The 27,551-nt window shown below is 49.4% G+C and overlaps 11 protein-coding genes across 11 annotated transcripts; 7 read left to right on the top strand and 4 right to left on the bottom strand.

The window, feature by feature from the left end:
• Positions 1-97: 97 nt before the first annotated feature.
• On the top strand, positions 98-1,606 carry N7519_008563 (uncharacterized protein; the record flags this gene model as incomplete). Its single annotated transcript, XM_057295338.1, has 1 exon — positions 98-1,606. The coding sequence occupies one exon, from the start codon at positions 98-100 to the stop codon at positions 1,604-1,606; it is 1,509 nt and encodes a 502-aa protein (XP_057143220.1).
• A 369-nt stretch (positions 1,607-1,975) lies between these two features.
• On the top strand, positions 1,976-4,136 carry N7519_008562 (uncharacterized protein; the record flags this gene model as incomplete). The annotated part of the gene is made up of 7 exons (XM_057295337.1): positions 1,976-2,453; positions 2,528-2,640; positions 2,709-2,932; positions 2,997-3,274; positions 3,358-3,533; positions 3,646-3,940; positions 4,006-4,136. The coding sequence occupies 7 exons, from the start codon at positions 1,976-1,978 to the stop codon at positions 4,134-4,136; spliced, it is 1,695 nt and encodes a 564-aa protein (XP_057143219.1).
• Positions 4,137-4,366: 230 nt separating this feature from the next.
• Positions 4,367-6,416, bottom strand: N7519_008561 (tetratricopeptide repeat protein; the record flags this gene model as incomplete). The annotated part of the gene is made up of 3 exons (XM_057295336.1): positions 4,367-5,788; positions 5,856-6,167; positions 6,249-6,416. 3 exons carry the CDS (start codon positions 6,414-6,416, stop codon positions 4,367-4,369), a joined length of 1,902 nt encoding a protein of 633 aa, XP_057143218.1.
• A 312-nt stretch (positions 6,417-6,728) lies between these two features.
• Positions 6,729-8,446, bottom strand: N7519_008560 (Aldehyde/histidinol dehydrogenase; the record flags this gene model as incomplete). Its single annotated transcript, XM_057295335.1, has 5 exons — positions 6,729-6,751; positions 6,806-6,926; positions 6,976-7,818; positions 7,879-8,333; positions 8,389-8,446. 5 exons carry the CDS (start codon positions 8,444-8,446, stop codon positions 6,729-6,731), a joined length of 1,500 nt encoding a protein of 499 aa, XP_057143217.1.
• Positions 8,447-9,086: 640 nt separating this feature from the next.
• N7519_008559 (uncharacterized protein) lies at positions 9,087-9,479 on the top strand (the record flags this gene model as incomplete). The annotated part of the gene is made up of 1 exon (XM_057295334.1): positions 9,087-9,479. The coding sequence occupies one exon, from the start codon at positions 9,087-9,089 to the stop codon at positions 9,477-9,479; it is 393 nt and encodes a 130-aa protein (XP_057143216.1).
• Positions 9,480-10,103: 624 nt separating this feature from the next.
• Positions 10,104-11,713, top strand: N7519_008558 (uncharacterized protein; the record flags this gene model as incomplete). Its single annotated transcript, XM_057295333.1, has 3 exons — positions 10,104-10,429; positions 10,467-11,620; positions 11,676-11,713. 3 exons carry the CDS (start codon positions 10,104-10,106, stop codon positions 11,711-11,713), a joined length of 1,518 nt encoding a protein of 505 aa, XP_057143215.1.
• A 1,240-nt stretch (positions 11,714-12,953) lies between these two features.
• Positions 12,954-14,577, top strand: N7519_008557 (uncharacterized protein; the record flags this gene model as incomplete). The annotated part of the gene is made up of 3 exons (XM_057295332.1): positions 12,954-13,532; positions 13,587-14,177; positions 14,248-14,577. The coding sequence occupies 3 exons, from the start codon at positions 12,954-12,956 to the stop codon at positions 14,575-14,577; spliced, it is 1,500 nt and encodes a 499-aa protein (XP_057143214.1).
• A 770-nt stretch (positions 14,578-15,347) lies between these two features.
• Positions 15,348-16,754, top strand: N7519_008556 (heme-dependent oxidative N-demethylase family protein; the record flags this gene model as incomplete). The annotated part of the gene is made up of 5 exons (XM_057295331.1): positions 15,348-15,852; positions 15,918-15,992; positions 16,046-16,236; positions 16,299-16,371; positions 16,432-16,754. The coding sequence occupies 5 exons, from the start codon at positions 15,348-15,350 to the stop codon at positions 16,752-16,754; spliced, it is 1,167 nt and encodes a 388-aa protein (XP_057143213.1).
• Positions 16,755-19,126: 2,372 nt separating this feature from the next.
• Positions 19,127-20,251, bottom strand: N7519_008555 (nucleic acid-binding protein; the record flags this gene model as incomplete). The annotated part of the gene is made up of 2 exons (XM_057295330.1): positions 19,127-19,733; positions 19,806-20,251. The coding sequence occupies 2 exons, from the start codon at positions 20,249-20,251 to the stop codon at positions 19,127-19,129; spliced, it is 1,053 nt and encodes a 350-aa protein (XP_057143212.1).
• Positions 20,252-20,374: 123 nt separating this feature from the next.
• On the bottom strand, positions 20,375-23,773 carry N7519_008554 (uncharacterized protein; the record flags this gene model as incomplete). Its single annotated transcript, XM_057295329.1, has 8 exons — positions 20,375-20,454; positions 20,897-21,164; positions 21,219-21,932; positions 21,986-22,759; positions 22,809-22,840; positions 22,893-23,079; positions 23,168-23,573; positions 23,640-23,773. The coding sequence occupies 8 exons, from the start codon at positions 23,771-23,773 to the stop codon at positions 20,375-20,377; spliced, it is 2,595 nt and encodes an 864-aa protein (XP_057143211.1).
• Positions 23,774-25,967: 2,194 nt separating this feature from the next.
• On the top strand, positions 25,968-27,358 carry N7519_008553 (uncharacterized protein; the record flags this gene model as incomplete). The annotated part of the gene is made up of 2 exons (XM_057295328.1): positions 25,968-26,279; positions 26,333-27,358. The coding sequence occupies 2 exons, from the start codon at positions 25,968-25,970 to the stop codon at positions 27,356-27,358; spliced, it is 1,338 nt and encodes a 445-aa protein (XP_057143210.1).
• Between the last annotated feature and the right edge of the window lie 193 nt (positions 27,359-27,551).

Below are 27,551 nucleotides of genomic sequence, written 5' to 3'. Positions count from 1 at the left end.
TAAGGAGGCAGTCGGAGGAACCCTCAAGCCTTGAATTCTTTTTCTCCCAAGACGCTCACAAATATCTTAGAACAGGTCTCAGTCATTTCTCCCGGTCATGTCATTCAAATTCTATGCTCTGTTATTGGCTTTGATGCCCTCCATCCAAGCCACACAAGTCGCAAACTTTAATGTTTCGGAAAGTATTTCTAGCAAATATGGTTGTGACTCAGCCTGCTACAAGAATTTTCAGGAAGGTCTATCTGTGGATGCCGCTTCCTACGGTGCAATTTATGACACAACTTTCTACGAGACCGCCCATAACTTTTCCAGCTCGGAGCCCGGCGATGCTCTCAAATTAGAGCCAGTCAATGCCACTCTCCTCCACGATATCCCGAAGGGTACTACTGCCTACAGATTCCAATATGTGTCGAAGGATCTCGATGGCAAGAAGATTCCAGTTACCGGTTTCATTGCTTTCCCGTACGCCAGCAGGTTGAACGGCCATGTATACCTTGCAATCGCCTATGGTCACGGAACATCCGGTGTGTTTCGAGGGTGTGCACCTTCAGCTATGCGAAGCCTGTATGAGTATGGCAGCTGGGCCTTCTTGGTTTCGCGTGGATATGCGGTCATTGCAACAGACTATGCCGGGCTCGGGAACAACTATACAGCCCATCAATACCAAGCTTCACCGGCACAAGCTCATGACTTGTACTACTCCATTGCTGCACCACGAAAGCTGTTCGGTCACGCGCTCACGGATGAGTGGATGAGTGTCGGCCACTCCCAAGGAGGTGGTGCAGCTTGGGCTCTTGCGGAGAGCTCTCTGCTGCATGAAGGCCCTCTGTCGCTGGGAAGGTACCTCGGTACAGTTGCTCAGGCACCTGGGGTCCGACTGCAAGACATGGCCCTTGCTGCTATCCAGGGCTCGTCTTCATCCGATCCTGCTTCTGCGCGTGGTGTTCTTGTGGAGACTGGATGGCTCGTTCTCGGCTTGCAAAGCATTCTTCCTAACGATCCTCAAACATGGCTACAGCCTAAGTTCCGGAATCGTCTTGAACTTGCGACACTTTCTCAGGCATGCTACGCGTCAATGAGATCGTTAATCGCGGACCGTAATATTACCGATTTTGCCAACATATCAGACCCAAGCCTTCACTTGGCCCTTGAGAAAATGCAAGACATAACCGCCAGGGGCGAAAGCAAAAGTCCCCAGCCTATCTTTATTGTACAGGGACTTTCTGACGTTTCGGTGCTTCCGCAAGTGGTCGAGACCGCATACAATGCTAGTTGTCAATCGGGGAACGAGGTTCACATACAAACCTATCCTGGCATCGACCATGACCCAGTGATTCCCGCTTCGGCACCGAGTTTCCTTCGTTGGATTGACGATCGTTTTGATGGCACCAAGACAACAGGCGGATGCAGTAACAAGATGATCCAGCCATTTGACTCTATCAATATGTACGCTCCGAGCGACGCTAACTGGAGCAATGTCCCTGTGTCTGCTATTTGTTGCCGACTTTGGCATCTGAAGAGTGTTGAGATGGGTGATCGGATTTGGAGGGTCCGCTCTTTATACCGAAAGCGGCCTCTAAGTTACCGTTCCTTACCTTTACAATGACAGTGCACTATTCAATAGAATCTATGCTGCTATCTTCTGTGTAGTAGTAGTTAGATTTTCTCAATGCTTCAAACTCAACAAGGAAAGGATGCTCCTATACTTAATCCAGGGCTAAATGGTAGGGACGCAATAATCGTGTATGAGTACGCAAAGAAAGAGCAACCTGATTTACCCTCACAAATTATCAACTTCGAATGTCTCTATCAAATGTGAGCCCTGGTTTTCCTCCGCCCCCTCACGGCAACATTACCGAAATGAGGGGGATAGAAGCGTCAAGTTGACACCTCGGCCAATTTACATCTCCAGGACCAACCCCAAGACCAACATCTACCATTCAATACTCTTTTCTTCTGAACTACGCTATCCACCATGACCATCGAGACTCACCCACAAGAACAATCTCAAGAACACAAAACACCACCCTGGAACAACCGCGTCCTCGAAAAGCGAGCCACCCAGCTAACCCTGATCCCCTCAGCTTGGCGCCTCCCAGCACCGCTCCTCGCAAACCCACCAGCATCAAGCATAGACACTATCCGCGCAAGTGGCATCCTCTCCGGCGACGAGCTAGCATGGACCGAGACAGCAGATATCCGCGACCTCGTCGAGTTGATCAAATGCCGGCGCGTGACGAGCGAGGCGTTGACAGCGGCGTTTTGTAAACGCGCTGCTATCGCACAGCAGGTTACTAAATGCTTGACGGAGATCTTTTTCGATAAGGCTCTTCAGCGTGCCAGGGAACTTGATGATTATCTGATGCGTACCGGTGAGGTTGTTGGGCCTTTGCATGGGATCCCGGTTTCTGTGAAGGATCGCTTTGATGTTGAGGGATTTGATACTACTGTCGGTGCGTTTTCTGGTCCTTCTTTTTCTGTCTCTCATCTTTAACGTTGTGTTGGGTACTTGCTAATATATGTATAGGTTGGGTGGGCCTGACCAATAAACCCGCTAAATCCAACAGTTCAATCGTGCAGCTACTCGAGTCGATGGGTGCAGTGCTCTATGTCAAGACCAACGTGCCACAATCTCTAATGGTGAGCTCTCTCTTCTGTCTTCCATGTGCATTCTTGGCGAAACACCACTCACCAAACGGCCCGATTAGATGTCCGACTCGTTCAACCATGTTTTCGGCCAATCCGTAAACGCCTTCAACCACGCCCTAATCTCAGGCGGTAGCTCCGGGGGCGAAGGCGCCCTTCTTGGTTCCCGAGGCAGCGTCCTGGGCATCGGGACTGACATCGGCGGTTCCATCCGAGTCCCTTCTAATCTACAGGGTCTCTACTCTATATCTCCGACGACGGGACGAGTGCCGTGGGACTGCTCTTTGTATGTCATTCATTTATCTTATTGTCATACAGAAACTATGATCAGTACTGATACATTTTGGTAGCTCACACCAGCACTACCTCATCCCACCCGTTGCCGGTCCAATGGCTACATCGCTCGCTACGACAGAGTACTTCATGGAGAGTCTCCTTTCATCCAGTCCATGGAATGTAGATCCAAACGTGGTTCCTATCCCCTGGCGAAAGGAGCTCGCGAACCCGCCGGCAAATCGTAAATTGAGACTTGGTGTTGTATTCGATGACGGCGTCGTTAAGCCGCAGCCGCCTGTTGCAAGGGCGATGCGCGAGACGGTCTACACATTGCGAGCCGCTGGCCACGAAGGTATATATATCCCCTCCTTCTTTTTAATTTATACCTCTCCTTCCCTCCATGGGTCGAACAGGTGACATACTAACCTACCGAAGTAATCGAATGGGATACCTCCCTCCACATCGCCATCACCAATCTCTGGACAAAAGGCATTCTCGCCGATGGCGGTCAGCATTGTCGCTCTCTCTGTAAGATAGTTGATGAGCCTTTGATTGAAGGCATGGTTGTCGGCAAAGAGACCGATCTCCTTTCACATGAGGAGCGAGAGCAGGTAAGACATAAAACACCGTTCACACTAATAATGTTTATAAGCCTTATTCCATTCTCCCAATACTCCAAATCAAAATCAAAATCCATCCACGGTTCTAACATTACCAATCCAGTTCGAAGGAACGAAACTCACCCTCCAAACCGCCTTCCTGAAGCAATGGGTTTCATCAGAAATAGACGCCCTCCTCATGCCCGTCCTCCCGTGGGTTGGCTACAAGCCCAAGACGTGGGTGAAGAGCAAGCAGTGGCTGGGCTATACGGCTATGTGGAATCTGCTGGACTACGCGGGTGTTACTGTTCCTGTGGCGAGGGCGGATCGTGATCTTGATTCTGTTGGTAGCGGGTGTAATCCTGAATGGGAGGGACATTCCATTAGGAATGAGTCGGATGCTTTTAACTATTTACAGTGTGAGTGGTTGTGTTCTTTTTTATTGCTTTTGGACGGGTTGGTTAATGCCGATTTTGCTTGTTAGATGATGCCGATATTGTACATGGGATGCCTATCTGTGTGCAGATTGTTGGGGGCCGATTTGGAGAGGAAAAGGCCGTAGCGGTTGGGAAGGTCGTTGATGAGTTGATGAATCGGATTCCGTTTCATCCATGAAGCGGGAAACTACCTACATACTGGGGCAAGATCGAGATGATGAGAAATGCATTCATGAAAACATATATATGAGGAAATGCTTTTTTCCTCTATGGCTTGTAGATCCCACCTAAGGAGCCATCAAATCATAAGAAAAAGTAGATGCAATGCAGCCAGGCCGTTCCAGCCGAAAATCCTTCAGGATATGTCCCATACCTTTCCATGTACGCAACCAACATATCAACAATAATCTAGAATTCGAACTCCTTACGGAAGATGTTCACGTCCATACCGGCCACAACCTGGTCAGCCAAGTCACGACGGCCCATCTGGCTGAATACACGGCGGAGTGTGTCATACAGATTCGTGCTCTGATTCTGGCTGATGTGCAGCATACGCTCGAGTCGCTCGTCATCCAAGCCATCTGGATGCACACCGTCATTGATGATCTCGCGTGCGCGCTCGCGGCCCTCCTGCTCTACAACACGGTGCATAGATAGCGCGCCCAACAGGTGCTGTGCGGCTTCTGGGTAGCAGCCGATGTTGATACAGGATACGCCCAGGTTGTAGCGGGCACGCACAAAATTGGGGTTGATGTTGAGGGCTTGCTCGTAGGCTTCGATGGCTTCTTCGGAGCGGCCGGAGTTGGCGAGGGTTGCGCCGAGTCGGTTCCAGAGGAGGTGGAGCTGCTCTTGTTGGTTGGTGCTGCCGGACTCGGTGGAGGCTAGGGCTGCGGAGAAACAGTCGACAGCCTTCTCGTATTCCTCGGCGCAGTAGAAAAGAACGCCCAACCCGACTTGTACATCGGGGTCCATCTGGGCTCCTGAGGGCGAGAGCTGGGCGGCTTGGATGAATAGTTCTGTTACGCGGTCGTGGAGGAGTTGTCGGTCTGTGAAGCCGAGGTCCGCGTCACCGGATACTTCCTTCGGGTCGATGATCGTTGGGTACTTGTTAGACAGCCAACGCTCGAGTGTGCGGTAGGCGGTTGAATCGTAACCCTCGTTTGTGTACGACACAGCCAATCCCATCAATGCATCTAGATTTCCGGGGTCGACCTTCAGGGCTTGTTCCAATGCACGGATAGCGGGCAATTCCTTTTCGTTCTGCGCCTGCGCAGAGCCCAGCATCGTCCAAGCGTGCACATGCTGCGGGTCTTTTTGAACTGCAGCCTCGAAAGCCAGCGCTGCCAACGACAGATTACCACCCTCGCGCATGATCTTCATTCCCTCCTCGAACGGATTGCCCACAGCCTGGTAGACATTATCCTCCTCGAACATATAGTCGCCGAGCTGGGGATCCCGGAAGCGAGAGTTGAGACTATCAAAGCCATCCCAGTCACCGAGATCACCGACATGCACGTTATCGGTGACTTCAAAGTTATCTTCCTCGGCAAGTTTCCTGCTCGTCGCGGTCTCAGTCTGGACTCGCTGCCATACCGACTCAAACGCGTCATTGGAGGGCACTGACCTGTCCAAATCATTCAGTTCCGCCTCCATGGCCGCATTAGCCTCTTCATCCGTCTTAGCCTCGTTGCCGACTGTCGCAGTCTCCATCTCAGCAAACTGCGCCTCCCAGTTCTCATCGTCAAGCTCCACCATCCGCCCTTTACCCTTATCCTGTGTCTGCCCCTCCATAGGTCCCTGCTGCATCCCCATATGTCCACCCATCATAGGCTGCATCATTCCCATACCACCCATACCACCCATATAACCACCGCCCATAGCCATCGGTCGCTGGTACCCCGCCATCATAGGCGACGCGGTCGCGGCAGCAGGGCTCGACGTCTGCGGGCATACCCATACGGTTCTGCTGTTGGAAGCGGGCGAACTCGGCAGGATTAAACCCAGGTGTGTTGTTCATCTGGCCCGGGAACGCAGCTTCCATGCGTGCTTGCTCCCCCGAGTCGAACTCCTTTGCCCACCCGGGTGATCCTGTGCGGGCAGGCGCCGTCTGGAAGTTATCGAGCTCGCGGCGCATGTGCTCCATTGCGAATGGTTGTGGCGGGGGTCCATTTAACTGCTGGCCTGGTTGTTGCATGAAATCGTCCATCATCTGATAAGGAGTTTCCCAACGCCGAGATTAGTTTTCCGTTGCTGTTTTCCACTGCGGGGAGTTGTAGGCTGTGTCGCTCACCTGGTCCTGTCCGCCCATCATGCTGTGTGAGCGCATGCCTTCTTGCATGCCCGGTCCCCGGCCTACCAGCCGGTCGCGCTGTAGTGATTTATCATCCTGGACGTGCTTCGTGAATTGCGAGAGCGGGTTCCCCGCGGTAGAGCATTCTGCGCCACCGAGGAACGACATGGTGGGAATGTGACGGGTTAAAGGTGAGATAATGAGGTAGAGTTAAACTGTTTAATGCAAAATAGAAATTCAGAGAGAAGTAAAGGAAAGGTAAAGATAATGCATTTCCCCGGATAACCTCCCGAGAGGTCGTGGGGTTTCAAGGCCTTTCCGCCTGAGCCGAGGTTCCCCGACGGCTGAGTCACGAGATTCATGAGGCACCAGGTACAGAGGTATACATGTGGCAACATTTATTATTTGAGGTTATTTGATTCATTTCTCGGCCTTATTTATCTATCAAATACATGTATGTACTATTCGGACTTTCTTTGTTCAAAGCCAAGTGCCCAAGTTCACTAAAACAGTATCAGTACCGGTCGCAGCCACAAGATCATGAGAAAGATACTGACCATGAACCGCCTTCACTTGAGTGTAGGCCGAAAGGGCATATTCACCCAGTTCTCTCCCAATACCACTCTGCTTGTATCCACCGAATGGAATAGCAAAGTGGGAGTCTTGCGAGCTGTTAATCTATTGAAGGTCAGCATATCTCATAACAATTATATCTGCAGGCACATACCCAAACCATGCCAGCCTGAATAGCAGCAGCAACATTATGAGCACGGGTAATGTTCTCCGTGAATAGGGCGGCACCGAGTCCATACTCGGTATCGTTAGCCTTATCAACCGCATCCTTCTGGTCCTTGAAAGACTGGATCACGACAAAGGGGCCAAAGACCTCCTCCCGCACGGGGGTCATATCGCGATTGGTATCCTTGAAGATGATGGGCTTGACGAAATAACCCTTGGCATCCGGGGGAGGCTGATCATCCCCAAGAACAAGCTGTGCGCCTTCCCGCTTGGCAGTCTCGAGATACCCCAGAATGCGACTTTTCTGTGCAGCAGACACCTGAGGTCCGTGGTTCACTTGGGGATCGAATTGGCTGCCGATGATAGAGTTCTCAATGGTGTACTGCTTGAATCTCTCGATGAAATCCTCGTAGATGCTCTCCTGCACATAGATGCGCGAGGTGGATGTGCAAATCTGGCCCATATTGCTCATGATGCCGACGTGTGACCACTTCACTGCTTGGTCGAGGTTGGCATCCTCGAAGACGAGCAAGGGGCTCTTGCCGCCTGTCTCGAGGGTAATCGTCTTTAGGTTTGAGGCGGCCGCCTTCATAATGGCTTTTCCGGTGTTGGTGCTGCCAGTAAAGGCGATCTTATCCACGCCCAGGTGCGATGCTATAGCGGCGCCGGCAGTGGCACCGGGGCCATTGACAACGTTTACCACTCCAGCAGGGAAACCAGCTTCCTTAATCAAAGAAGCGAGATATAGGATTGAGAGCGGGGTTTGTTCCGCAGCTTTGATAACAACGGTATTGCCACAAGCGAGAGCAGGTCCAAGTTTCCACGCTGCCATCTACTTGGCATTAGCATTGCCTGAACGGCTTGAGTCAAGGGGTGCTTTTCTGTGACATACCATAGCAGGATAGTTCCAAGGAATGATCTGCCCGCACACTCCGATGGGCTCGTGTCTAGTATAGGCCAACTTGGCCTCGCTAGTCGGGATGGTCTGTCCGTGAATTTTGTCTGCCCAGCCTCCGTAGTAACGGAAGACAGAAATCACTTCGGCAAGGTCCTCTCCCAATGCCTGTTCATATGGCTTGCCGTTATCCCATGCATCGATTGTGGCGAGAATGTGCTTGTCGCGGTCGCAAAGGTCCGCAAGGCGGGTCAATAGGAGGCCTCGGTCATACCCGGTCAAGGATTGCCATTCCTCCGACTTGAAGGCATTTCGAGCAGATGCTACGGCAAGGTCGATGTCCCCTGGGCCAGCGGATGAGACGCTGGCGATCAAAGATTCATCGTAGGGGTTGACAGTTGGAAGAGTCTGACCGGAGATAGAAGGAACGAACTCATTGTTGATGAACAGTCCTTTTTTCAAACTGTCAGTGACTGAACTTGAGCTGCTGAGGAAGTGATTACTCACCGGTAGGCTGTAAATAAGAAGTCTTGTTAGGAGCAGTCAATTGGATAGGTTGAGCCATTGTGAAGTGTAGATTGAAGTTTATGGGGTTTACAGAATCCTAGACTTGAAGGCTTTATATCATACCGTTCGCAAACAATCAGAATATTTATCTCATTTATGACAAGAGCAATGTCTTTCGGAGAGGAGCCAAGCAAAAAGCGGTTTGGTCGTGGCCTATCTTTTTGCCTATTCGGGAAATGCGGAGTACCATAGATGAGGGGACGCGCGATCCTGTAGTCCCCGAGGATGGAAGTTATTTAACATTTCGAAGATCACTAGGCCCAAATACTTTCCCGTTGAGGTCATTGCCGTGCAAGTTGTCGAAAAATATTCCCCCTAAGGCAAGTAAGAAACCCATCCAGCCTGCCTAGGGTCGATTCAAAGGCCGAAATCTTGGCTATTCTCTCCAACATCCACAATTGATAAAAAACTACGTAGATATCCTCTTTAGGTAGTTTTAAAGCCATGGGCAGAATAATTACCATATTTGAACTGCCTCATTCTTCTGTACATTCTCCAAGGGGCATGCCATAAATGCCTGTTTAAATAGTTTTAACTACTTCCATTCCCTTTAGTCGACAACTAAACTCCCTATCTCCTCTCTATCTCCTTCGTCTACCGATTGCATCCATTATCCAAATCCACCAATAAATCAGAACATGCAATTCTACAACTACGCCGGCACCGAGGCAAACTCGGAATCCTTCCACTACTCGCAAGCCGTCCGCATCGGAAACACTATCAAAACCTCTGGCCAAGGTGGCTGGGACGAGAGTGGCAATGTCCACCCTGATGTCGAGAAACAAGTGGCTATCGCTTTCGAGAATGTCGAAAAGGCCCTGAAGAGTGTCGACTCGCGTCTGTCGTGGGAAAATGTTTACGCAGTGCGCAGCTATCATATCAATGTGGATCAGACGTTTGATATGGTCACCGGCAATTTCAAGAAAGTTCTTCCTGGTCACCGACCCATTTGGACTTGTGTGGAGATTGGAAAGCTTGGGATTGAGGGAATGGTGATTGAAATTGAGGTTGAGGCCCATTGCCCTTACTAGCTGGTTGCAACCATCTTCTAGCGGGCTTTACCATGTGATGAGCTCGTGAATATAACTCGCAATGATACCTTCTACCTTTACAATACATCTTGACATTCAATGATAATCGTAACCGTATTTGCTTTTGAGATAAATCTAAGAATGGATCCGAAATCCAAGAAGGGTGGAGCTGTAATCTCATATCTGACAGATACGAAGCAATCGACTTCACAACATCGAGTTAAACCCAATTAGGAAAGTTTTTGGGCAATATCTACGCCAATTCCACCCGCTCGACACGGGCAAATGGCACCGATAAGCCCAGCTGGACCATTGCCATGGACCATGTCGTACCCCGCAATCGTCTAACCGCAAGTGTAATAGTCCCAGGCTTGGCCACGGGAACCATGATAACAGCCCTGGAGCAAATCGTATGCCGTAGATATATGACCCCTATCTAATGGCTTCTTCAGTAAGCCGTGGCAAGAAGATAAATGGCCCAAATGATTTCCCTTGCTGGACTAGAACAAAGCTTCTTCTCCAAGTACATGCAGTGGGGAAACGGTATAAAGACCAACGCTGCATACCCACGCAATGAATCTACAACCCCATCAGTGTCTTTTCTATTCCCAATCAGGGTAACCAATGGAGAAAAGCATGGAGAAACAAGACCTGAACATAGACTCGTGCGACAAAGTCGAAACCCATGGGCTCGGCACATATCAGGATGAACAGCTATACCAATTGGGGTACAAGCCTCAGCTGCGCCGCACGCGCAAGCTGTCGAGCATGCTATTCATGTCCTTGTCAATTGCCTCTATTCCCTATGGCATCGGTAGCGCCCTTATCAACGCCGTATATGGCGGCGGTCAACTCTCCTCTCTTCATTGGACTTCTGGTAGTGCTGGCACTGGATACCTGCGTTGCCCTATCTCTTTCGGAACTCGCCTCAAGATACCCTACCTCATCTGGTATCTATCACTGGTCATTTCGGCTCTTGAAGACCAGCGGGAGTAGAAAGCTGGTCTCGTTTGTCACAGGCTGGATCTGGCTCATCGGGAACTGGACAATATCGCTTTCCGTGAACTTCGGAATTGCTTCTCTCATCGTCGCAACTGTGTCTATCTTCTATCCTGCCTGGACAGCCTCTGACTGGCAACTCCTTCTCATATTCTACGCCATCTGTCTAGTGGTGTTCATGATATGCTTCTTCGCCGACCACCTCCTTCCTCTCATCGACACTCTCTCCTCAGCGTTTTCGGTCGTCACATGTACCACACTCGCCATAACCCTCCTCGTCCTTGCAAAGACCGGTCGTCACGATGCCTACACAGGTTTCGTTGGGTATGATCCCAGATATTCCGGCTGGGGGGAGCATTTCACCTTTTTCATCGGTCTCCTCCCTCCAGCCTACGCATTCTCCGCACTAGGAATGGTGACCTCTATGGCGGAAGAATGTACAGACCCGGAAGTCCAAATCCCCACAGCTATCAGCCTGGTACCTGTGGTAGCCGGTGCCGCAGCGCTAGTATTCACTGTGCCAATTTGCTTCACACTTCCGCCGCTAGCGGACATCATTACCGCGCCATACGGCCAAGCCCTGCCATATATTATCCATGTAGTGACAGGCTCACCCGCAGCCTCAATCGTCCTCATGGTCCTTGTTTTATTCGTCGCCCTTTTCTGCTCTATCAGCATCACAACCACCGCCGGGAGATGCACCTGGGCGTTCTCGCGCGACAACGCAATCCCATTCTCGCACCTCTGGTCATCCACTGTCAGAGACAGCCCACTGGCAGCGCTGTGCTTGGTTACGGCTGTTGAGATGCTACTAGGACTCACTTACCTCGGAAGCAGTAGTGCATTCACAGCTTTTGCGTCGGTAGGCGTGATCGCGTTGGCTGTAGCGTATGCGATTCCAGTCGCTATCAGTCTGTTTGTTGATCGCCGAGTGGAAATTAGTCAGTCGCGCTGGAAGCTGAATCCCGTCATTGGAAGGGCAGCGAATATCCTTGCGCTCTTGTGGATTTCTTTCCAGGTTGTTCTGTTTAGTATGCCTGTCACGCTTCCTGTCACTAGCGAAACGATGACCTATGCGTCGGTTGTGTTCGTGGGTTGTGTTGCTTTAAGTATGGGCTGGTATATGTTCTATGGGCGGAGATGTAAGACTGAGTTCACCTCCCCTTGACTCAAGGATGAAGACTAACTCGGGTACAGATTTCAAAGGGCCTCTAGAAGAGGCTGGGCGCTCTTAACTTTGAATTTGAGTTCGTCTACCCTACCGTGCTTTTTTTAATTATCCATTTTGGCGTATTCATAAGAATTACATTTATATATTTCTAACACCACTACTCTCTAAACGTAATGAACATCTAGATTACCACTGGAACATAACCTTGGAAGGATCTGTGAAAATGACGCCGAAAATGACTACTTCTGGCGCTAGAAACGGCCGTCTTTCCACTCGTAACTTTAGAAAGCGAGCCGGCGCTTCACCGCCCACCGTCGATCACTATTTTACACCCACCTAGCCTCCCAGCTTTGTAACCTGACAGAAATTAGCTGATTATATAAGCCATATTCACGGCCCGGGGCCCCGGGGCCCCGGGCTATCCCCGACCTTTTTCCCGGGTATCCGCGACCTGTCACCTAGCGCCACCCTTATTTACCTTACAATATATTTAAAGAACGTCACTGGAGTCCGAACTTCTATCCTTAGATTCCTTGTTAGTTGTATAATCCGCCTTTATCTACTAACCCTTATTAATCGCACTGTCGCGTATCACTTCGTAATTATCTTAGACCTATATATATACCTTACAGAGGCGCTCGAAAACGCCTAGAAACTATTACTTATGGCCGGATAGTACATTATAGGCTAGTCTAGAGGGGTCTAGTGTAGGATAGAGTTAAAAATCCTTGTAAGGGGATTGTGAAGAAATATCCTGAATCTAGCAGCCTAGCCAAGAAATGGAGCTTTCTAGGCGCCTAGCATTAGTGGATAGTCGTGCAGCTCGTGCAGCTTGTGCTATCCATCATTCGTTCGCCATATTAAAAGGATGATATCAACCAAGTCGAGAGATGGAGACGGTGTAAAGTAATAATTCTTGGCATGTCATTGACTTATAGAAATGGGTTCATTGGTAACTTGGTATATGGGGAGTTTGCTGTGTGTGTGGGAGAGAGAACCGGAGATGCCTGAAGAGAGAGAAAGAGATATACATATAGCTTTAGCAGAGGGACAGTCAATTCTAAATATATCGAGACTTCAGAACCTCTAGATAATCCCTCCCTAATGGGGAAACTGCGGCTATTGCGATCTACATACTAGTTTCTTTTTTGTCTTAACGAGAATTTTGGTAGTTCAGTATATTCGGCTTAGCCCTATGCATAAATAGCTCTCATTAAGCACCTACAGACATACCTAGATAGAAGGCATTCTGAATACAGCAAGCTGTTTTAAAGGCTATTTTTGATCTGTCAACATCTGAAGATATGGTTCTATTCAGTGCGCGGTTATTTATATATATTCTGACTTTCTTCTGTTGGATATCAAGCACATCTGGCGAACTATTGACCGAGGCGACAAACTCCTCTTTAATCACCGTATTGGCTTCGTCTCGTGCTGTCATCTCCGGCCAGTTGAGCCCTGCTACGATTATAATCTCTCGTGTGACTGGAAAGATTATCGCCGTCTATGATTCCGTTCTCCCCGCTGTCGACTTCCCCGAGGGGACCCTATATACCGACCATTCCCCTTACGTCCTCCTCCCGGGGCTGATTGACACTCACGTTCACCTCAATCAACCTGGCCGCACAGAATGGGAGGGCTTTTACACCGGCACCCAAGCCGCCGCTTTTGGTGGGGTCACCACCGTCGTGGATATGCCCCTAAATGCCATCCCACCTACCACGACGGTTGCGAACCTGAAAGAAAAAGTCGCAGCAGCCCAGGGCAAATGCTGGGTAGACGTCGGCTTTTTTGGTGGTGTCATCCCCGGCAATTCTCATGAACTTAAAGCCCTTGTCCATGAAGGCGTCCGTGGCTTTAAAGGATTCCTAATCGATAGCGGGGTAAATACCAACCTAGGTGTGCTCTTTGATACTGCAGCGCTAACCTCCTTCTAGGTTGATGAATTCCCCGCTGTTAATACGGAAGACATCAAGAAGGCCATGGATGAATTGGCCGACGAACCCACCACTCTCATGTTCCACGCGGAAAAAGAACCTCATGAGGAACCCCTCTCACCAACCGGACCTGTGGACGACTATTTCACTTACCTGCAATCCCGGCCGTCAACCTACGAGACTGATGCCATTGCAGAGGTCTTGTCCCTAGCCCACCTGGCGCCCCAACTAGCCCTGCATATCGTCCACCTTTCCGCCATGGAGGCCATTCCGATGTTACGCGAAGCCCGCGCACAAGGTGTGCACATCACTGCAGAGACTTGCTTCCATTATCTCTCCTTGGCCGCCGAGCAGATTCGCAATGGTGACACCCGCTACAAATGTAGCCCGCCCATCCGCTCCCAAGAGAACCAGGATGCCCTGTGGGCCGAACTAGCGCGATACCCCGACGACGGCGTGATTCAGACCGTCGTCTCGGACCATTCGCCCTGCACGCCGGATCTTAAGCTCCTTCCGCCGCACATCCCTCCCCAAACGGATGCTCCATCACACAACGGCAGCTTCCTCACAGCCTGGGGAGGTGTCTCTTCCGTCGGCATGGGACTCCCTATCCTGATGGACCGAACTCAGCCGCAGGAATAATCTGACGTTTGCGCCGGAGGGCGAGGATGCGAAACGTGCCCTCCAGGATATCGTCCGGCTCTGCTGTATGAATACCGCCGCCCAGGTGGGTTTGGAGAAGCAGAAGGGTGACCTGGCCGTTGGAATGGACGCGGACATTTGCGTCTTCGACGACACCGCAGAGTGGGTTGTCGAGCCATCTACCATGCTGTTCCGGAATAAGATCTCGCCTTATCAAGGCCAGAAACTGAGGGGTGTTGTTCGAGAGACTTGGCTCCGGGGTGAGCGAATCTTCACCCGTGCGGCCGGATTCAGCGATGACAAGCCGTCGGGCAAACTCCTGCTGGAGAGACGGGATAAACGGAATTGAACTTCCCCATCTGTTGGGGCCTTGATGGCACGGCATAGCCCAAATCGAGGCAGTTCGTTATGATCACCAGTGACTAGATGCTAGATACTAGATGCTAGATTAGATGAGATACACAATGTTACAATATAGCAAACCTACTGGCAGATTGGGGTGAGAGAAAGCTAAGGGCATTGAAGGGAGGTTACATGACGGCGTATTGTGACACTAAGCCTAAAAAGGCAAATCTAACTCGAAAGGGAAATTCACAGGTCCGCCCATTTACAAGTTAAATGTTCGATAATCTTGCCGGCCACGATTGGTGCCTAGGTACCGGACGAGACCAGCCGTATGTGTTTTTTAACCCCACACCGGTGAACCGAACATATGACGGCATCTCCAATGGTTTACCACATTGGGAAGGTCAAGGAGTGCCCAGGTGCCCAGGTGGAAAGAGCGAGATACGAGTTTCCGGATTGCGGGGAAGGCGCATCCAATGAGAGGGCGTTAAATGCAGCCCCATCCACGGTACAAGGAGGGATGGATCCCCATAATGTGAAACTCTTATCGGGACGCACTATACCGTAAACAGATGGACACTAAAACTGCCTGGTCAGGTCGTTTATGGCCAAAATATTTGCCTGAATGGGTTTAGCGGGCTCAGTATACACTAGAGTGCCAATCTAAGATGTACAACATGTGTGTGTATACATCGTGTACTTTATTTAAGAGCATCTGCTCTCCAGCAAGACTACAAGTGCCACCGTCAACAAACTTCAACATTGGACGAAACAATGCTCCCCACCAATCTCATCCTTCCATCAAGTACCCTTCCCTTCCTAGGGCTACTCATGTCCGTCCTCACATGGCTAATAGTGAAATGGCCATTCCACCGTAAATCCAGCACTTCTCAAATACAACAACCAGAGAAACAGCCATTCATCAAACCACTTCCCAGCCCTCATCCTGATGATCCGACTTCAAACACTCCCAAATTGTATCGCCCATTCCGACATGGTCCCAACTTCATTACGATGGGGATTCGCAAACTGCACTGGGACAACTGGATCGAAATGGATTCCTACTTTCTTCGATACCACGATACAAAAGCAGCAGAATTGAAGAAGGATTTCAAGGAACATATCAAATACGTTGATAATGCAGTCACGAAAGATGCTTGCTTTGAGCTCAATGAGGAATTGGTCCGTCATCTGACACATCGCTATCCCAAGACCTTCCAATTGGAAGGAGGGAAAGTGCACAATAGCCTCACTGGAGAGGCATTTGCATTTCCAGCAGGTATGCTCAAATTGCTCAACCTTATCACTGCTGCATAAGGTTTCTCAGCTAACTCTCAACTATAGCAACCCCAGACGAGGCTCTCGCGACATCAGCTCTGTTGGTTCAGGATGATCTAGTTCTCATGATGAAAAATGAGGGTATGGTCTCTTCGCCTGAGAGTTTGAGAGGAGCAATATCTAACGGAATGCAGACGGAGAATACCACCTCGACGCAGCCGCTGTCTGTCTGCCTGGTTTCTGGCGCCTCAGGGAGAAGTTCCGCATGTCCTTAGATACGCTTCACTTCGAAGCCGGCGTTCCCCATTATGCGGCCAAGTTACAAAAGGCCATGAACAAGTTCATGCTCAAGCTTACCCCAGATAAGCCAGTGGAGAGAAATAATGTACATTCAATTTCCGTCCTGTCTCATCGATCGAAGGCATATCGTCCTAACAAATATGATAGTTCTTTATCCAACTGGACGACGGACTTCACTGGTCCCACCGTATGGGCGATCAACAAGGAACAGAGGTTGCTTGTTCGTTTCCAGTTCCCTCCGTCTATGTATTGAACAGATGCTAACTACATTAATCACCAGCATGGGCCACCGCCAACGGAAAAGACCTGACCATCGACGAGATCCACTTCCGCTCGGAACGACAGACACTACGTCGGCTGCCACGCTCGGGGGCAATCTTGTTCACCATTCGCACGTATTTTGAGCCAATGACAAAATTGGCTCAGGAACCCTATATTCCTGGTCGGTTGTTGGAGGCTATTCAGAATTGGGATGAGACTGTCTCTTACTATAAAGGAAAGTCTAGCTGGGAGAAGATCTTGATGCCGTATCTAGATGAACAGGATCGATTGCAGCGGGAGCGGGGACTTTTGGAGAGGACGGAGGGTGAATTCCCTTACTAAATTGCATTGCGCGGGCTTCACCTTTTCATTTTTAGGTTGCAGGCTGTGAATCGAGCTCTTTGATAAACGAAGGATAGTTCCCCAACGTAGACACTAAAACATGAACCATGTCCACCTTCCAGTGGGCAGTAACACCATTGGCCATAAGAGACCTCGTGGTGCGTGAACTATATCATTCTTGATCTGATTCTATACAGTTCCACCGTCTCCCTCGATTTCCACAGAGCATAGCAACCACAACAGAGCTGCCGTGTTTGTTATTTGCCATCTTGATCATCGCGTTTTGGCCAACTACTTAAAGCTGTCTCCACCAATCTCGATCCTTCCCTCGTCAACTCCCCTCCAACCAGCCAATCTCTCGGCCCAATACCAAATTACTCTTCTTCCCTTTTCAGCATCACTCGCTTCGTGTCGGTCTACATTACCGTGCAGAAGGGATTCGCGATTTAGGCCAAGGAACAAAAGCTCCCGGGTATGAAAAAGGTATGTCTCGTGTCTCCAAAACGGACCCTTCTCTTATTGATCACGCACTGGACTCTAGATATCCGATGCATGCTTGCACCCATGGACCTCCTTTGGTTACTCAAGATCAACCACTGTCTGATGGAGCTCCAGGCAATATTGAGGTCATGAGATTTGGTCTCAAAAGAAAGATTGTGGAAGTCCTCTGGATGTCTTCTAACATCGACCTGGGCGTCAGAATCTCAAATTGGCCCTGATACTCCCGGATAGGATCTCGCATAAATGCGATAAGCCCACGATGTTACCGAACTTGAGGTGGCAGTGGCTATTATCCGAAGTTCCGACGCTCTACTCGAGCGTTAGAAGGGGGAATAGACGTCGAAGAGTCGCTCGATCAGCAATTAGAGCGCTAGCTGTCGCAGCATGTTGCTTGAATGCATGAGAAATAGGAAGAAGGGCTGTTCCAGGCAATCTGTCCCGGTGAATTATCTCGCTCAAGAAGTGAACGCCCAATGGCAAATATTCCAACTAGGATACAGATACACAGATTATAACCATCCACTGGTCCATTACTCTTTTTGAATCTTTGCTACCCCTTGTGTCCAACAACCTAACCAGACCTGTGAAACTGCCTGAAGAATCGAAGAAAGGACTGTGATGTCCCAGCTTCGGACATCAGTTACAGTTATGATCGCCGCAGTCGCGAAAGAGCTGGTGCTCAAACTCAGGACACAATACAATGGCCAACATGAAGCCTGTCGCCGAGAAGAAAACTCCTTCCAACGACTCCGATGTCACCGAAGGGGAGGCCGACGTGGAAAGTCTCATCTTGTATATAATTCCCATATAGGTCGGATGGTATTGCGAGATTGTAATGAAATATTCTTACTCCGTACATTTCATGGTAATTGCTACGCATTGGCTATATAGCGCCTCGACTGGACCAATTATTCAATTATATCATAATGTTTGCGTCACAGCGAGTAGCAAATGATTGACTGTATATGCTATGTTGTAGACATGTACGATGTAGTACGTGGTTGTACTGTACTATGTCGCTCTATCGAGTTGTCTGCTGAATATTAGATCTCTTCCTTCTCTTTCTCCGTCTCCCCTTCCCAGAGGCCAAACACAAGACACAGACGCTTCATTAAAACCTCGTTCTTGGAATTTTTCAGACCTGTCATGAGTTGTTATCTAGTCTCCTACAGACCGGGCCTCTGTCAACCTCCACGATATGCACCCAAGGTACAATACAGCCACCTTAAGTAAAAATATTGCCCAGCAGTCCTTCACCTGTGGGAAGGACATGAACCTGCAACGAGCGGTATGTGATCCACTTTGCAATCTTCTCGATGTAACACAAGAGTATCCATCCGGATTTGCTTTCATCCCCTGCCAAACTCGAAGGGATTGCCAGTGTATTCGACACTCTACTATACAGCCAAAGAGATTTGGACTGGACGAATGAGTTGCGATACAGAACAATGCCATATCTATCTTCTCAAACTTCCAAAATGGCTACAAGCTCAACTAGGCAACGACGTCTTGGCGCTTGTTGTGCATGTTAATATGCGTCTGTCTAATTTATTATGAAATGTCGAGTTGCAGCATGTGTTGTTGGTCATTGACTTTCATCGGTCGAGGCCGAGTCGTCGGATGAAGACCAAACATGCGGGATCAGGGAAACGGGCATCTAATGAGCTGCTGCAGCAAGTGCTAAGACAAGTGCCTACATAATATTCTGATAAGTCGGATATATTAAAAAAGATTTAATGTATGACAGACAAGAGTACGTTCCCATTGTATAGATATGATCATTTCTGTTTAATATACATCGCGATTCAAAAATGCTCCAGCTTGCCATCTAAGGCATTATTATACACTTCATTATTCATACACAACCCCCTCTACTGCTTCTTCTCAGTCTCAGTCTGCTCGACCACCTGCTCAGCCTCCTTCACCTCACCAACCTCCCCAATCTCATTCACGTCGCGCACCTCGCGCATTTCGGACCCCTTCCTCACACTCGAGAGTGATTCGACCTTAGGGCGAGCATTCAAGGTTTGGCTGGAGGATTTGTTCTTTTCCAGCTTCTTCTGCTGGTAACGCTGGAAGTCCTCAGGCGACAAGACCTTGCGCCTAGCAAAGCTAACAGACAGCTTACGGCCGTAAGGTTCCTTACGGGAGAGAAGCTCCTTGCCATGGGTAGCGTTGCTCTGCTCGATAAAGTCGATGTGTGCAAATCCACGCGGCAGGCCCGTGCGACGGTCGACGGGGATGCGGACATCCGTGACACCCTGAAGATCAGCCAGTAAGTCCTGCAGATCCTGGTCCGTCAATTCGTAGGGGAGGTTTCCGATGTAGATGGTTTTGCTGGGCTTGGTGTCGGCCATGGCTCTGTATGTCGTGTTCGAGAACTGCACCACCACCTCGCGACCTTCCATGATGCCTCCGTGTTGTTGTGTGATTGCTTGTGTGGCTTCCTCGACTGTGCTGAATGTGACGTAGCCGAAACTGTAGGGGAGACTGGGTCAGTGTCTGGCGGGCTTTCGGCTGCGCTGTCAATCGTCGGTGCTTGGGACTCACCCTTTGCTCAGCCCGCGGGCATCGTGCACAATCAGTGCGTTCTCCACCGCACCGTATTTCTCAAAGTGCTTGCGCAGGTCCTCCGCGGTCACGTCGAAGAACAGGTTGCCGACGTACAGAGTGGTCTTTGGTATAGGGCCTTCGCTCAAAAGCGGACGTGGGCGTTCTTGTTTCTGCAGGCGGACTTGATCCGGCCTGGGTGGCTGGACGGACTCAACATATCTAATCGGAATTCGTTGACCGTCTTTATTCGTCGAGTTTAACCGTGTCTGCGTGATGGTTGGGTAGGCGAACCGCATAGGAGTGGGACATGTTGAACGCAGCACTGCGCTAGAGGCGGTGATCGATGAGTGCGAAGCAGCTGTGGATAATTGAAGCCGAGAAACAGCCTGCCGGAAACAATGCCTGGAAATGATTTGTTTAGCAATTATCTTCACATGTTGCATGCGCCAGCAAGTGCAGAGAACATGAGAACATGAGACGTAGGGTCTCGGACTCGGGCTCAGGCTCGGACCATACACTCGGGTATAACTCACATCATGGGAATTAAATAGCACAAGACCCTTTGATCATGTATTAAAAATTATATATTGACTGGAGAAGAATCGCGAAGCCAGATAAGTTTTCCCCGATAAGTCCCGACACGTGACTGATACGCCAACGATAGATCAAAGCCTGGACTAGATATTTTATATAGAGAATATCAGGATATCTAGGGTTAAATGAAGATAAATCTCGAACTAAATGTGAGATATTATAACTCAGAGTGGAAATATATGGCAATAGCCTCATGGTATGGTACATTAAACAACCCCAACACCAACAGAATCCATCAAAAAGACAACATCTTTTCCCAAATCGCCCAAATTCGTCCACCAAAATGGCGATCATAGTCGCTAGCACGCATACCTATCCATCCTGTAAAGAAGTAGAACTTGCTTCGTCACTTCAGTCATCCGATCAAGAAACCAACAAAACATTTCCAGGTATCAAAACGGCCAGCGCAAAGCATTTTCCGGCAAAAGTAGGAGAGAATAACAGTGTAGAATAAATACCAATATAGCTCGTTCATTGGGAGCATTGGCCCCGACCATCGTTTTGTTGAGGCATTGGCGTCATGCCGTATCCTGTCACTGGCACACCTCCACTGTCGGGACTGTTGGAGGATGCTGAGTACATTGTCGGTATCCGCGAAACACCACTAATTGATGGCACCCGCCCTGAGGCCAGAGGACTAGACACTGGAGGCTGTGACATGCCTCCAGACTGTGGGGTTGCCTGGCGCTGTGCATCCATCATAGGCCAAAACTGATTTGTTGTGTCGAGGGTTGGGTTCTGGATGTATGTGTCCCAGGCATCCTAATGTCAACATGTTAGCATTGAGATCCGGATCCCGAAAAAGAAAATCCTTACCCAATCAAGGTTACCTTGAATGTCCGGCATCTGCCCGAACATGCTGCTAAAGGGCGAAAGCGCACCCGGCATTTCGGCCGAGGCGCCCACACCACCTGCTCCTGTTCCCATTGGCGAATCTCCCATCTTGAACATGGGATCAGCGAATGGCGGCTGGCCCGGGTTCATTGGGCTCATTCCACTGCTCAGCAGGCCGAGGGTCATGGCCGCGTTCTGCTTCTCGTCTTGTGGCTCAAACGAAGCAGCACCGGCGCTATTCTCAAGGCCTGGGACGGTCATGTGTAGCTTGCTGAGCATCACACCGAGAACGGTGGATGCTTTCCATGCTTCCATGCTCTCATCACGCGACTCGTCCCAAATTTCTTTCGAGTGTTGGATCGCGGCGGTCATTTCATCGCGCCGCTCTCGGCCCCATGTGTACGTGTCTCCAGATGGCCGGCCGCTGACCTGCAATGACAGGCCGTGGTATAGGTCGAGAGTAACAATGGTGCCTGCTAGTAAGAAGTCCGCTGAAGTGAGGGAAGTTACTCGGCTCTGGCGACTGCGGAGGCGTCCGTTGCGCGTCTCCGCGTGCAGAAGCGCCTGGACCCGCAATAACTCCATTGCGGAGTCGATACATGTCCTCCGAGAATATGTGAAACGAGGATTTTCTCGAGCGCGAACCAGATACGGGCGATGAAGCACACACTGAGCTTTGTCGTATACAGCCATTACCTGCACAAACGGTTAGTATCGATGCGAGTTCCGGCCGCTTTCAGGGGACTTACGGAAAACCGCGACATGATAATATTGATAGGATCCAACTGGCACTCCTCCATAGGCCGAATATGTAAGTGCTCTGGGATCAAGTCCCTTGCCTGTCGGAGTTCTGCGTCGAGTTCCATTACTTTTTCGTATGGAACGGACGAGACAGAAGAGCTTTGTTCAACCACACGACCGAATACATACGACAAGCGCGCCTTAGCAATCAAATACGAGATGGGTGTGGGCTCGTTCAGTTGACGTGGCGGCGGGAGCTCCTTGCAATCTTCATCGAAATCATCGTCGTACAAATTCCGTGGCAGCTCAGTATCGCTATCTGCACCTCGGATCATGCCCGGCAAGCCGACCTGGTATGAGAATAGAATGTCGGCTTGGCGCACAAAGGTCCACACTCGACGTCGCATCTCACCCTGGAAAGGTGTGATGTTTGGGAACATTTTGGAGTCACGGTGATATCCTGATCGCATTGCTAGGCGAGCAACAACGCCAGTCATGACCCAGATGGAGATGTCCGCCTCTCGCGTCAGAGTGAAATCGCCATGCAAGTGAAATACAAGCGCCTCAATCAAGAAGGGGTGGGGTTTCGTGTAGTCAGCCAAGGTCAAGCACTGTGCTACAGAATTTCGGAATCCGCCAGCCATGTCCAAGGACTTGCCCCGGAATTCGGGTGGCTCGTCGCCTTCGCGGTGGTAAGACAGCATTGCTAATCTCATCATTCCAAAGAGCATGGCGATCCAGACGAGTTCGGTCGCGCTAGGATCATCCCAATGTTTATTATACTAGCAGAGTCAGAGCCTGGACTCACAATGAACTTCTCGAAGAGCTTACCTGAGCTTGGAATGTCGGCCCATGAAGAACATCTAGACGAAGTCAGTATCAAAATCACGGGCTATGGAAACGGCAAATACTGACGGGTTGCAGGGTCGTAGCAATTGAAATAGCGAGCAATAAGAATGTCAGTTGTATACTTCGAAGGCAAACCGGTCATGATCTCCCCACGGCTCATTGGCTTATTGATACCAAACAACAAAGTCGAGCCTGATGCATCACTAGCTGGTTGGGACGCTTTAACTTTCTCAATTTGCGCATCCATTTGCTTCTTGTGCGTTGAGAAAAAAACTTTTCACCTCGGCGATCTATTCGGTAAGTTAGAAAGACTCAAGTTTGGTCAAACCTCTCAAACTTACATCACTCAATACAGACGCCCAATGAGCGTCACTGATGTAATAGGACTTGTTATTGTCCATCTTCATGATGCCAAATGACTTTGTCACCTGGTCCGTGTCGCTCTCTTCAGCGCCCTCCATACCCTCCTCTTCGGCGTCGAGGTCATGGGAGAATCGGGTGGAGCCCGCACTACTTTCACCTGAAATCGCGGCCATGGCAGCATTCGGGCCCGCAGACTGGGAGCCGTTTGTCATCAATGAAAGGACCAAGCCTTCTAAGCGATCGATGCGGTTTTGCATATCATCAGGTGTAGTGGACGACTGCTGGGGGTTCTTCTTGCGCGAGTTGGGTTGCGCATAATTACATGAAGCAGCATCCCCTCGTTTGATACAGTTTTCGCAAGGATTTGTACGATTGCATTTCAGCCTGAAACCGTTAGAAGAGGGGAAAAAAAAAAAAACAAAAGATTCCAGCCATGTCTTGAATGCTTACTTTCTGTGCCGACAAGGCCCACATGACAAAGGTACCCGGTTTCGTTTCCGGACGACTCTGTAATCTGGAGAGTGGCCAGCACTCGACGAGTTTGTAGAAGGAGGTGTCGGGGTCATTTTGGTGGGGTATGGCATGATCATGTAAGGGTAATCGATTTGTTGCGATGTCGTTGATAAACCTGCAGGCACAGACGATGCAGTGCGAGTCAAGTCGACGTTCCAGCCGGGCGGGGGTCTTGAACACGCTGTCGTAGTCCGCACAGCTCTAAGACCGAATCAAATGTGCCACTTGGTTGTTCTGTGAGCTCATCCGAACTATCTTTTCGGTCTGATTGCAAGCCCACTCCCGAATATCTGCGCAGAACTCCGAAATCAATTTTGTTTCCTTTCACGGTCGTAGCAGCGTATGCCTAATTGGGCGCAACGTCAATGCCAGTGGATTTGGCTCGTGTTAGGCAACCGCGCCAGGCCTATAACCTGAGATGTAGTTGATGTTGTTCGCGAATACTTTTGAGCTGTCGAGGATATGATCTAGGCCGTACAGTATCACTAGATGAATTGTGGGGCAATGCGACGAAGGGATGTGCGGTGTCGAAGCTTGCGATGTGCGATGGTTGAAGGAGGGGTGAGATGGCGCGCGGGTGGGTAAGCGTGGTCGGGGGCCAAAATCAGACTCGGAAGTCTTGTCGATACTTTCAATCCAAGGGTCGCGATCAGAGTCCCTCTTCGAGTTAATGATAGCAACAAAGAGATGATGAGAAAATGAAGCTAGAACACCTGGAGGTCCCGACGAAATGATGATTAATCCGTTATCTCCGAGGGTTGTGGCTTATCACCAGATGATCTCACCTGGCCAACGCATAGTTAAGGCCAATACATACATATAACTACATAGAGAGTATATATCTTATGATGAAATAATATACTGCCCTCTGTTGGATACACTGATACTCTCTTCCCTCTTGCAAACGCCGCTCTAGTCAATTCACTTAACTCCGATATCATGTTCATTCTCGTTTTTACTATTAGGCTTGCTTTTTCCCTAGTTGATGCCTATTGGCTAGCTATACGACGATCAGTGACTCATAGGCAGAAATCCAATTAAACATGCATATTTCTCGAATTCTAGCTGATTTATCCGAACCCTTGCGCGTCAGATCGACTCCGCACGTGAAAGGGAATGTTTTGACTAGAGATGTCTCGATTCGAAGTTAAGAGTTATATTAGACATAGCCTACATTACATGTGTCTAGGTTCCTATAACAGTATGACACTATACCATATATAATACAGTCTATTATATTTTGCATAGTCATTTACCTATCTATCCCGATCACCTAGCTTCGACATTATAAGAGATATGTTCCGATTTTAAGCTTAAAAAAAGAGGTCTTGGGTGTGTACTTTAGGTTTTCCCCTCGTTTTATCGCTATACATAGATTCTTTAGGTAGTTCCTTGATTAAGTAACCTTGAACCTACGTGATGTCAAATATATATTACTCATGACACGATTGAGGTCCTTTGTATAGGCTGGTTCATTGGCCTTGCAACCACTCGTCTTCATCCAGGAAGGTGTTGGCAGTATATAACTACAGGTCCAAATATCCGTCTTTTTCATCCTCTTTTGTCTTTATGAACAGGTCGGACAAAGAATATATTACCTTGATCGATTGCGTCTGCCTCTGAGACATCTTACTAGCTTTCTTCCCATTTTCACAGACTTGTGCTAGCTGTTAAATTGTTGAGTTCGGCAGTTGAACTTGTTCTATAGAGCCTACGGATAATAATAACTTTGGAGCATGTGTGGCAAATGACGCCATCCGTGCATTCGGTTGGTGGTTTCAAGGCGACGTATGTCTTGGAACTTATTTATAAGAGTTCAAAATATGGAGTAGTGTCCTAAATTTGAGGCATCGAAATACAAGTCACCCTGTAGCGCTGAGAAGGTTCCTCGGTTGTTGAACGTCGTCCCAGATGCCGACGCACGGGCTACAATAAAAGAAGGGGGATATACTGCGCATGCGCTAACCTGGGGAATGGCCTTATTACGTTCCAATGGACCCATCATTGTGGGGTTTAGCGAATGGATGATTTGTACAGATGCTTCCTGGCCGAGATACGTCTCATTCCTACCAACCACCATCCTTCTTCGGATATTCCGACATGCACAACTGCCGACCGCAGTGTCTTTGTGAGCGCCAAATCGCCCTCGGATAATGACCTCCTTCTAGCAGGGAATATTACGTGTATTATGTGAGGTGGCTCTATATATACCGTGTCCTCCTCATGGCTCCTGGTTGAAGTAGATCTAAGCGATCGGATACAATTATGGCTATCATTACAGCGGCTTTCCCTAGTGATGCACTTCACTATGTTGTATATGCAGTTCCTCTTCTGTTCTTACTCTACCTTGCCCTCAATTATTTCTACAATTCATTACACATCTTTCCAGGTCCTTTCTGGGCACACTTTACTGATATCTGGCGGTACCTCGATGTGAAAGGTCGACGCCCGGAGGTCACGCATATAGCTCTGCATCGCAAGTATGGCGATATTGTGCGCCTTGGACCACGAACTTTGTCCTTCGCCGACCCAAAGGCAACGAAGGTGATCTACGGTCTAAACAAGGGTTTCACTAAGGTAGGGATACGCCGAGCCCAGAGACGTCTACAGCTTCTAACTGAGAGAGACAGTCCGAGTTTTACCCAGTCCAAATGACCGTTTCTAAAGGCGAGCCATTGCCATCGCTGTTCTCTACTCTTGATGAAAGCTTCCATGCGAATCTCCGCCGTTCTGTCAACAATGCATTCTCGATGAGTTCATTGGTACAGTATGAACCAATGGTCGATGAGACTACGGAGATCTTCCTCAATCAAACGGACCGCCTCTTCGCTGATGGAGCCACAGTGTGCGATTTCGCACGATGGCTACAATTCTTTGCCTTTGATGTTATTGGAAGCATCACCTATAGCAAACGCCACGGTTTTATCGAGAAAAACGAAGACATCGACGGCATTGTCAAATCCCTGGCAAATATCTTCGATTACTCTGCTCCTGTTGGTCAGATGCCATGGCTGGATAAACTGTTTTGGAAGAACCCGATATTTGATATCCTGCAGAAATTGGGCTTATCAGATAATTCGCACCCTGTGGCCGTCTTCGCGAAGCACCGCATGGAAGAACGTATGTCAGCAAAAGGTGCTGTAACAGGCCCGGTGTCAAAGGATGATCTTCTCACTATGTTCATCAAGGCGGGTGAAAGCCGTCCAGACTTCATGACCAACAAACGAATCCTTACCATGGCCACCTCTATGGCCTTTGCTGGGTCTGAAACCACCGCCATCAGCATTGCAGCCGTGTTCTACTATATACTCAAGAGCCCCGAGTGCATGAGACGGGTTAAGCAAGAACTGGACGACGCTGTTGACAACGGTACGATTGCGAACCGCCCAACGGGACTTGTCTCATGGACAGAGTCGCGGCAGCTCCCCTATCTCGATGCCTGCATAAAGGAAGCTTTCCGTATGCATCCCGCTGCGGGACTTCCTCTGGAACGTGTTGTTCCTGCGTCGGGGTGGAGATCTCTGGACATTTCATTCGGGGTGGAACAATCGTTGGCTGTAGCCCCTGGGTTATTCACCGTCGTACAGACATCTTTGGTCCAGATGCCGATGTATACAACCCTGATAGATGGCTTACTGCTCCACCGGATCAATTGAAGGTTATGGATGGAATGATGCTCCAGTTTGGTGCTGGTTCCAGGACCTGCATTGGGAAGAATATCTCTCTAATGGAGATTTATAAGATTATACCTAGCTTTTTGCGGAGGTTTGAGGTACGTACTCCTTTTCTGATGAGGCAGATACCGGTGATGCTGACTCTTTTGATAGGTGCAACTAGCACATCCTGACC

This window comes from Penicillium mononematosum (assembly GCF_028829835.1).
Source record: "Penicillium mononematosum strain IBT 11891 chromosome Unknown utg000005l:1.0-9366267.0:1.0-9372171.0, whole genome shotgun sequence".
Lineage (NCBI taxonomy): Eukaryota > Fungi > Ascomycota > Eurotiomycetes > Eurotiales > Aspergillaceae > Penicillium > Penicillium mononematosum.
This window is presented reverse-complemented; position numbering and strand designations above follow the sequence as displayed.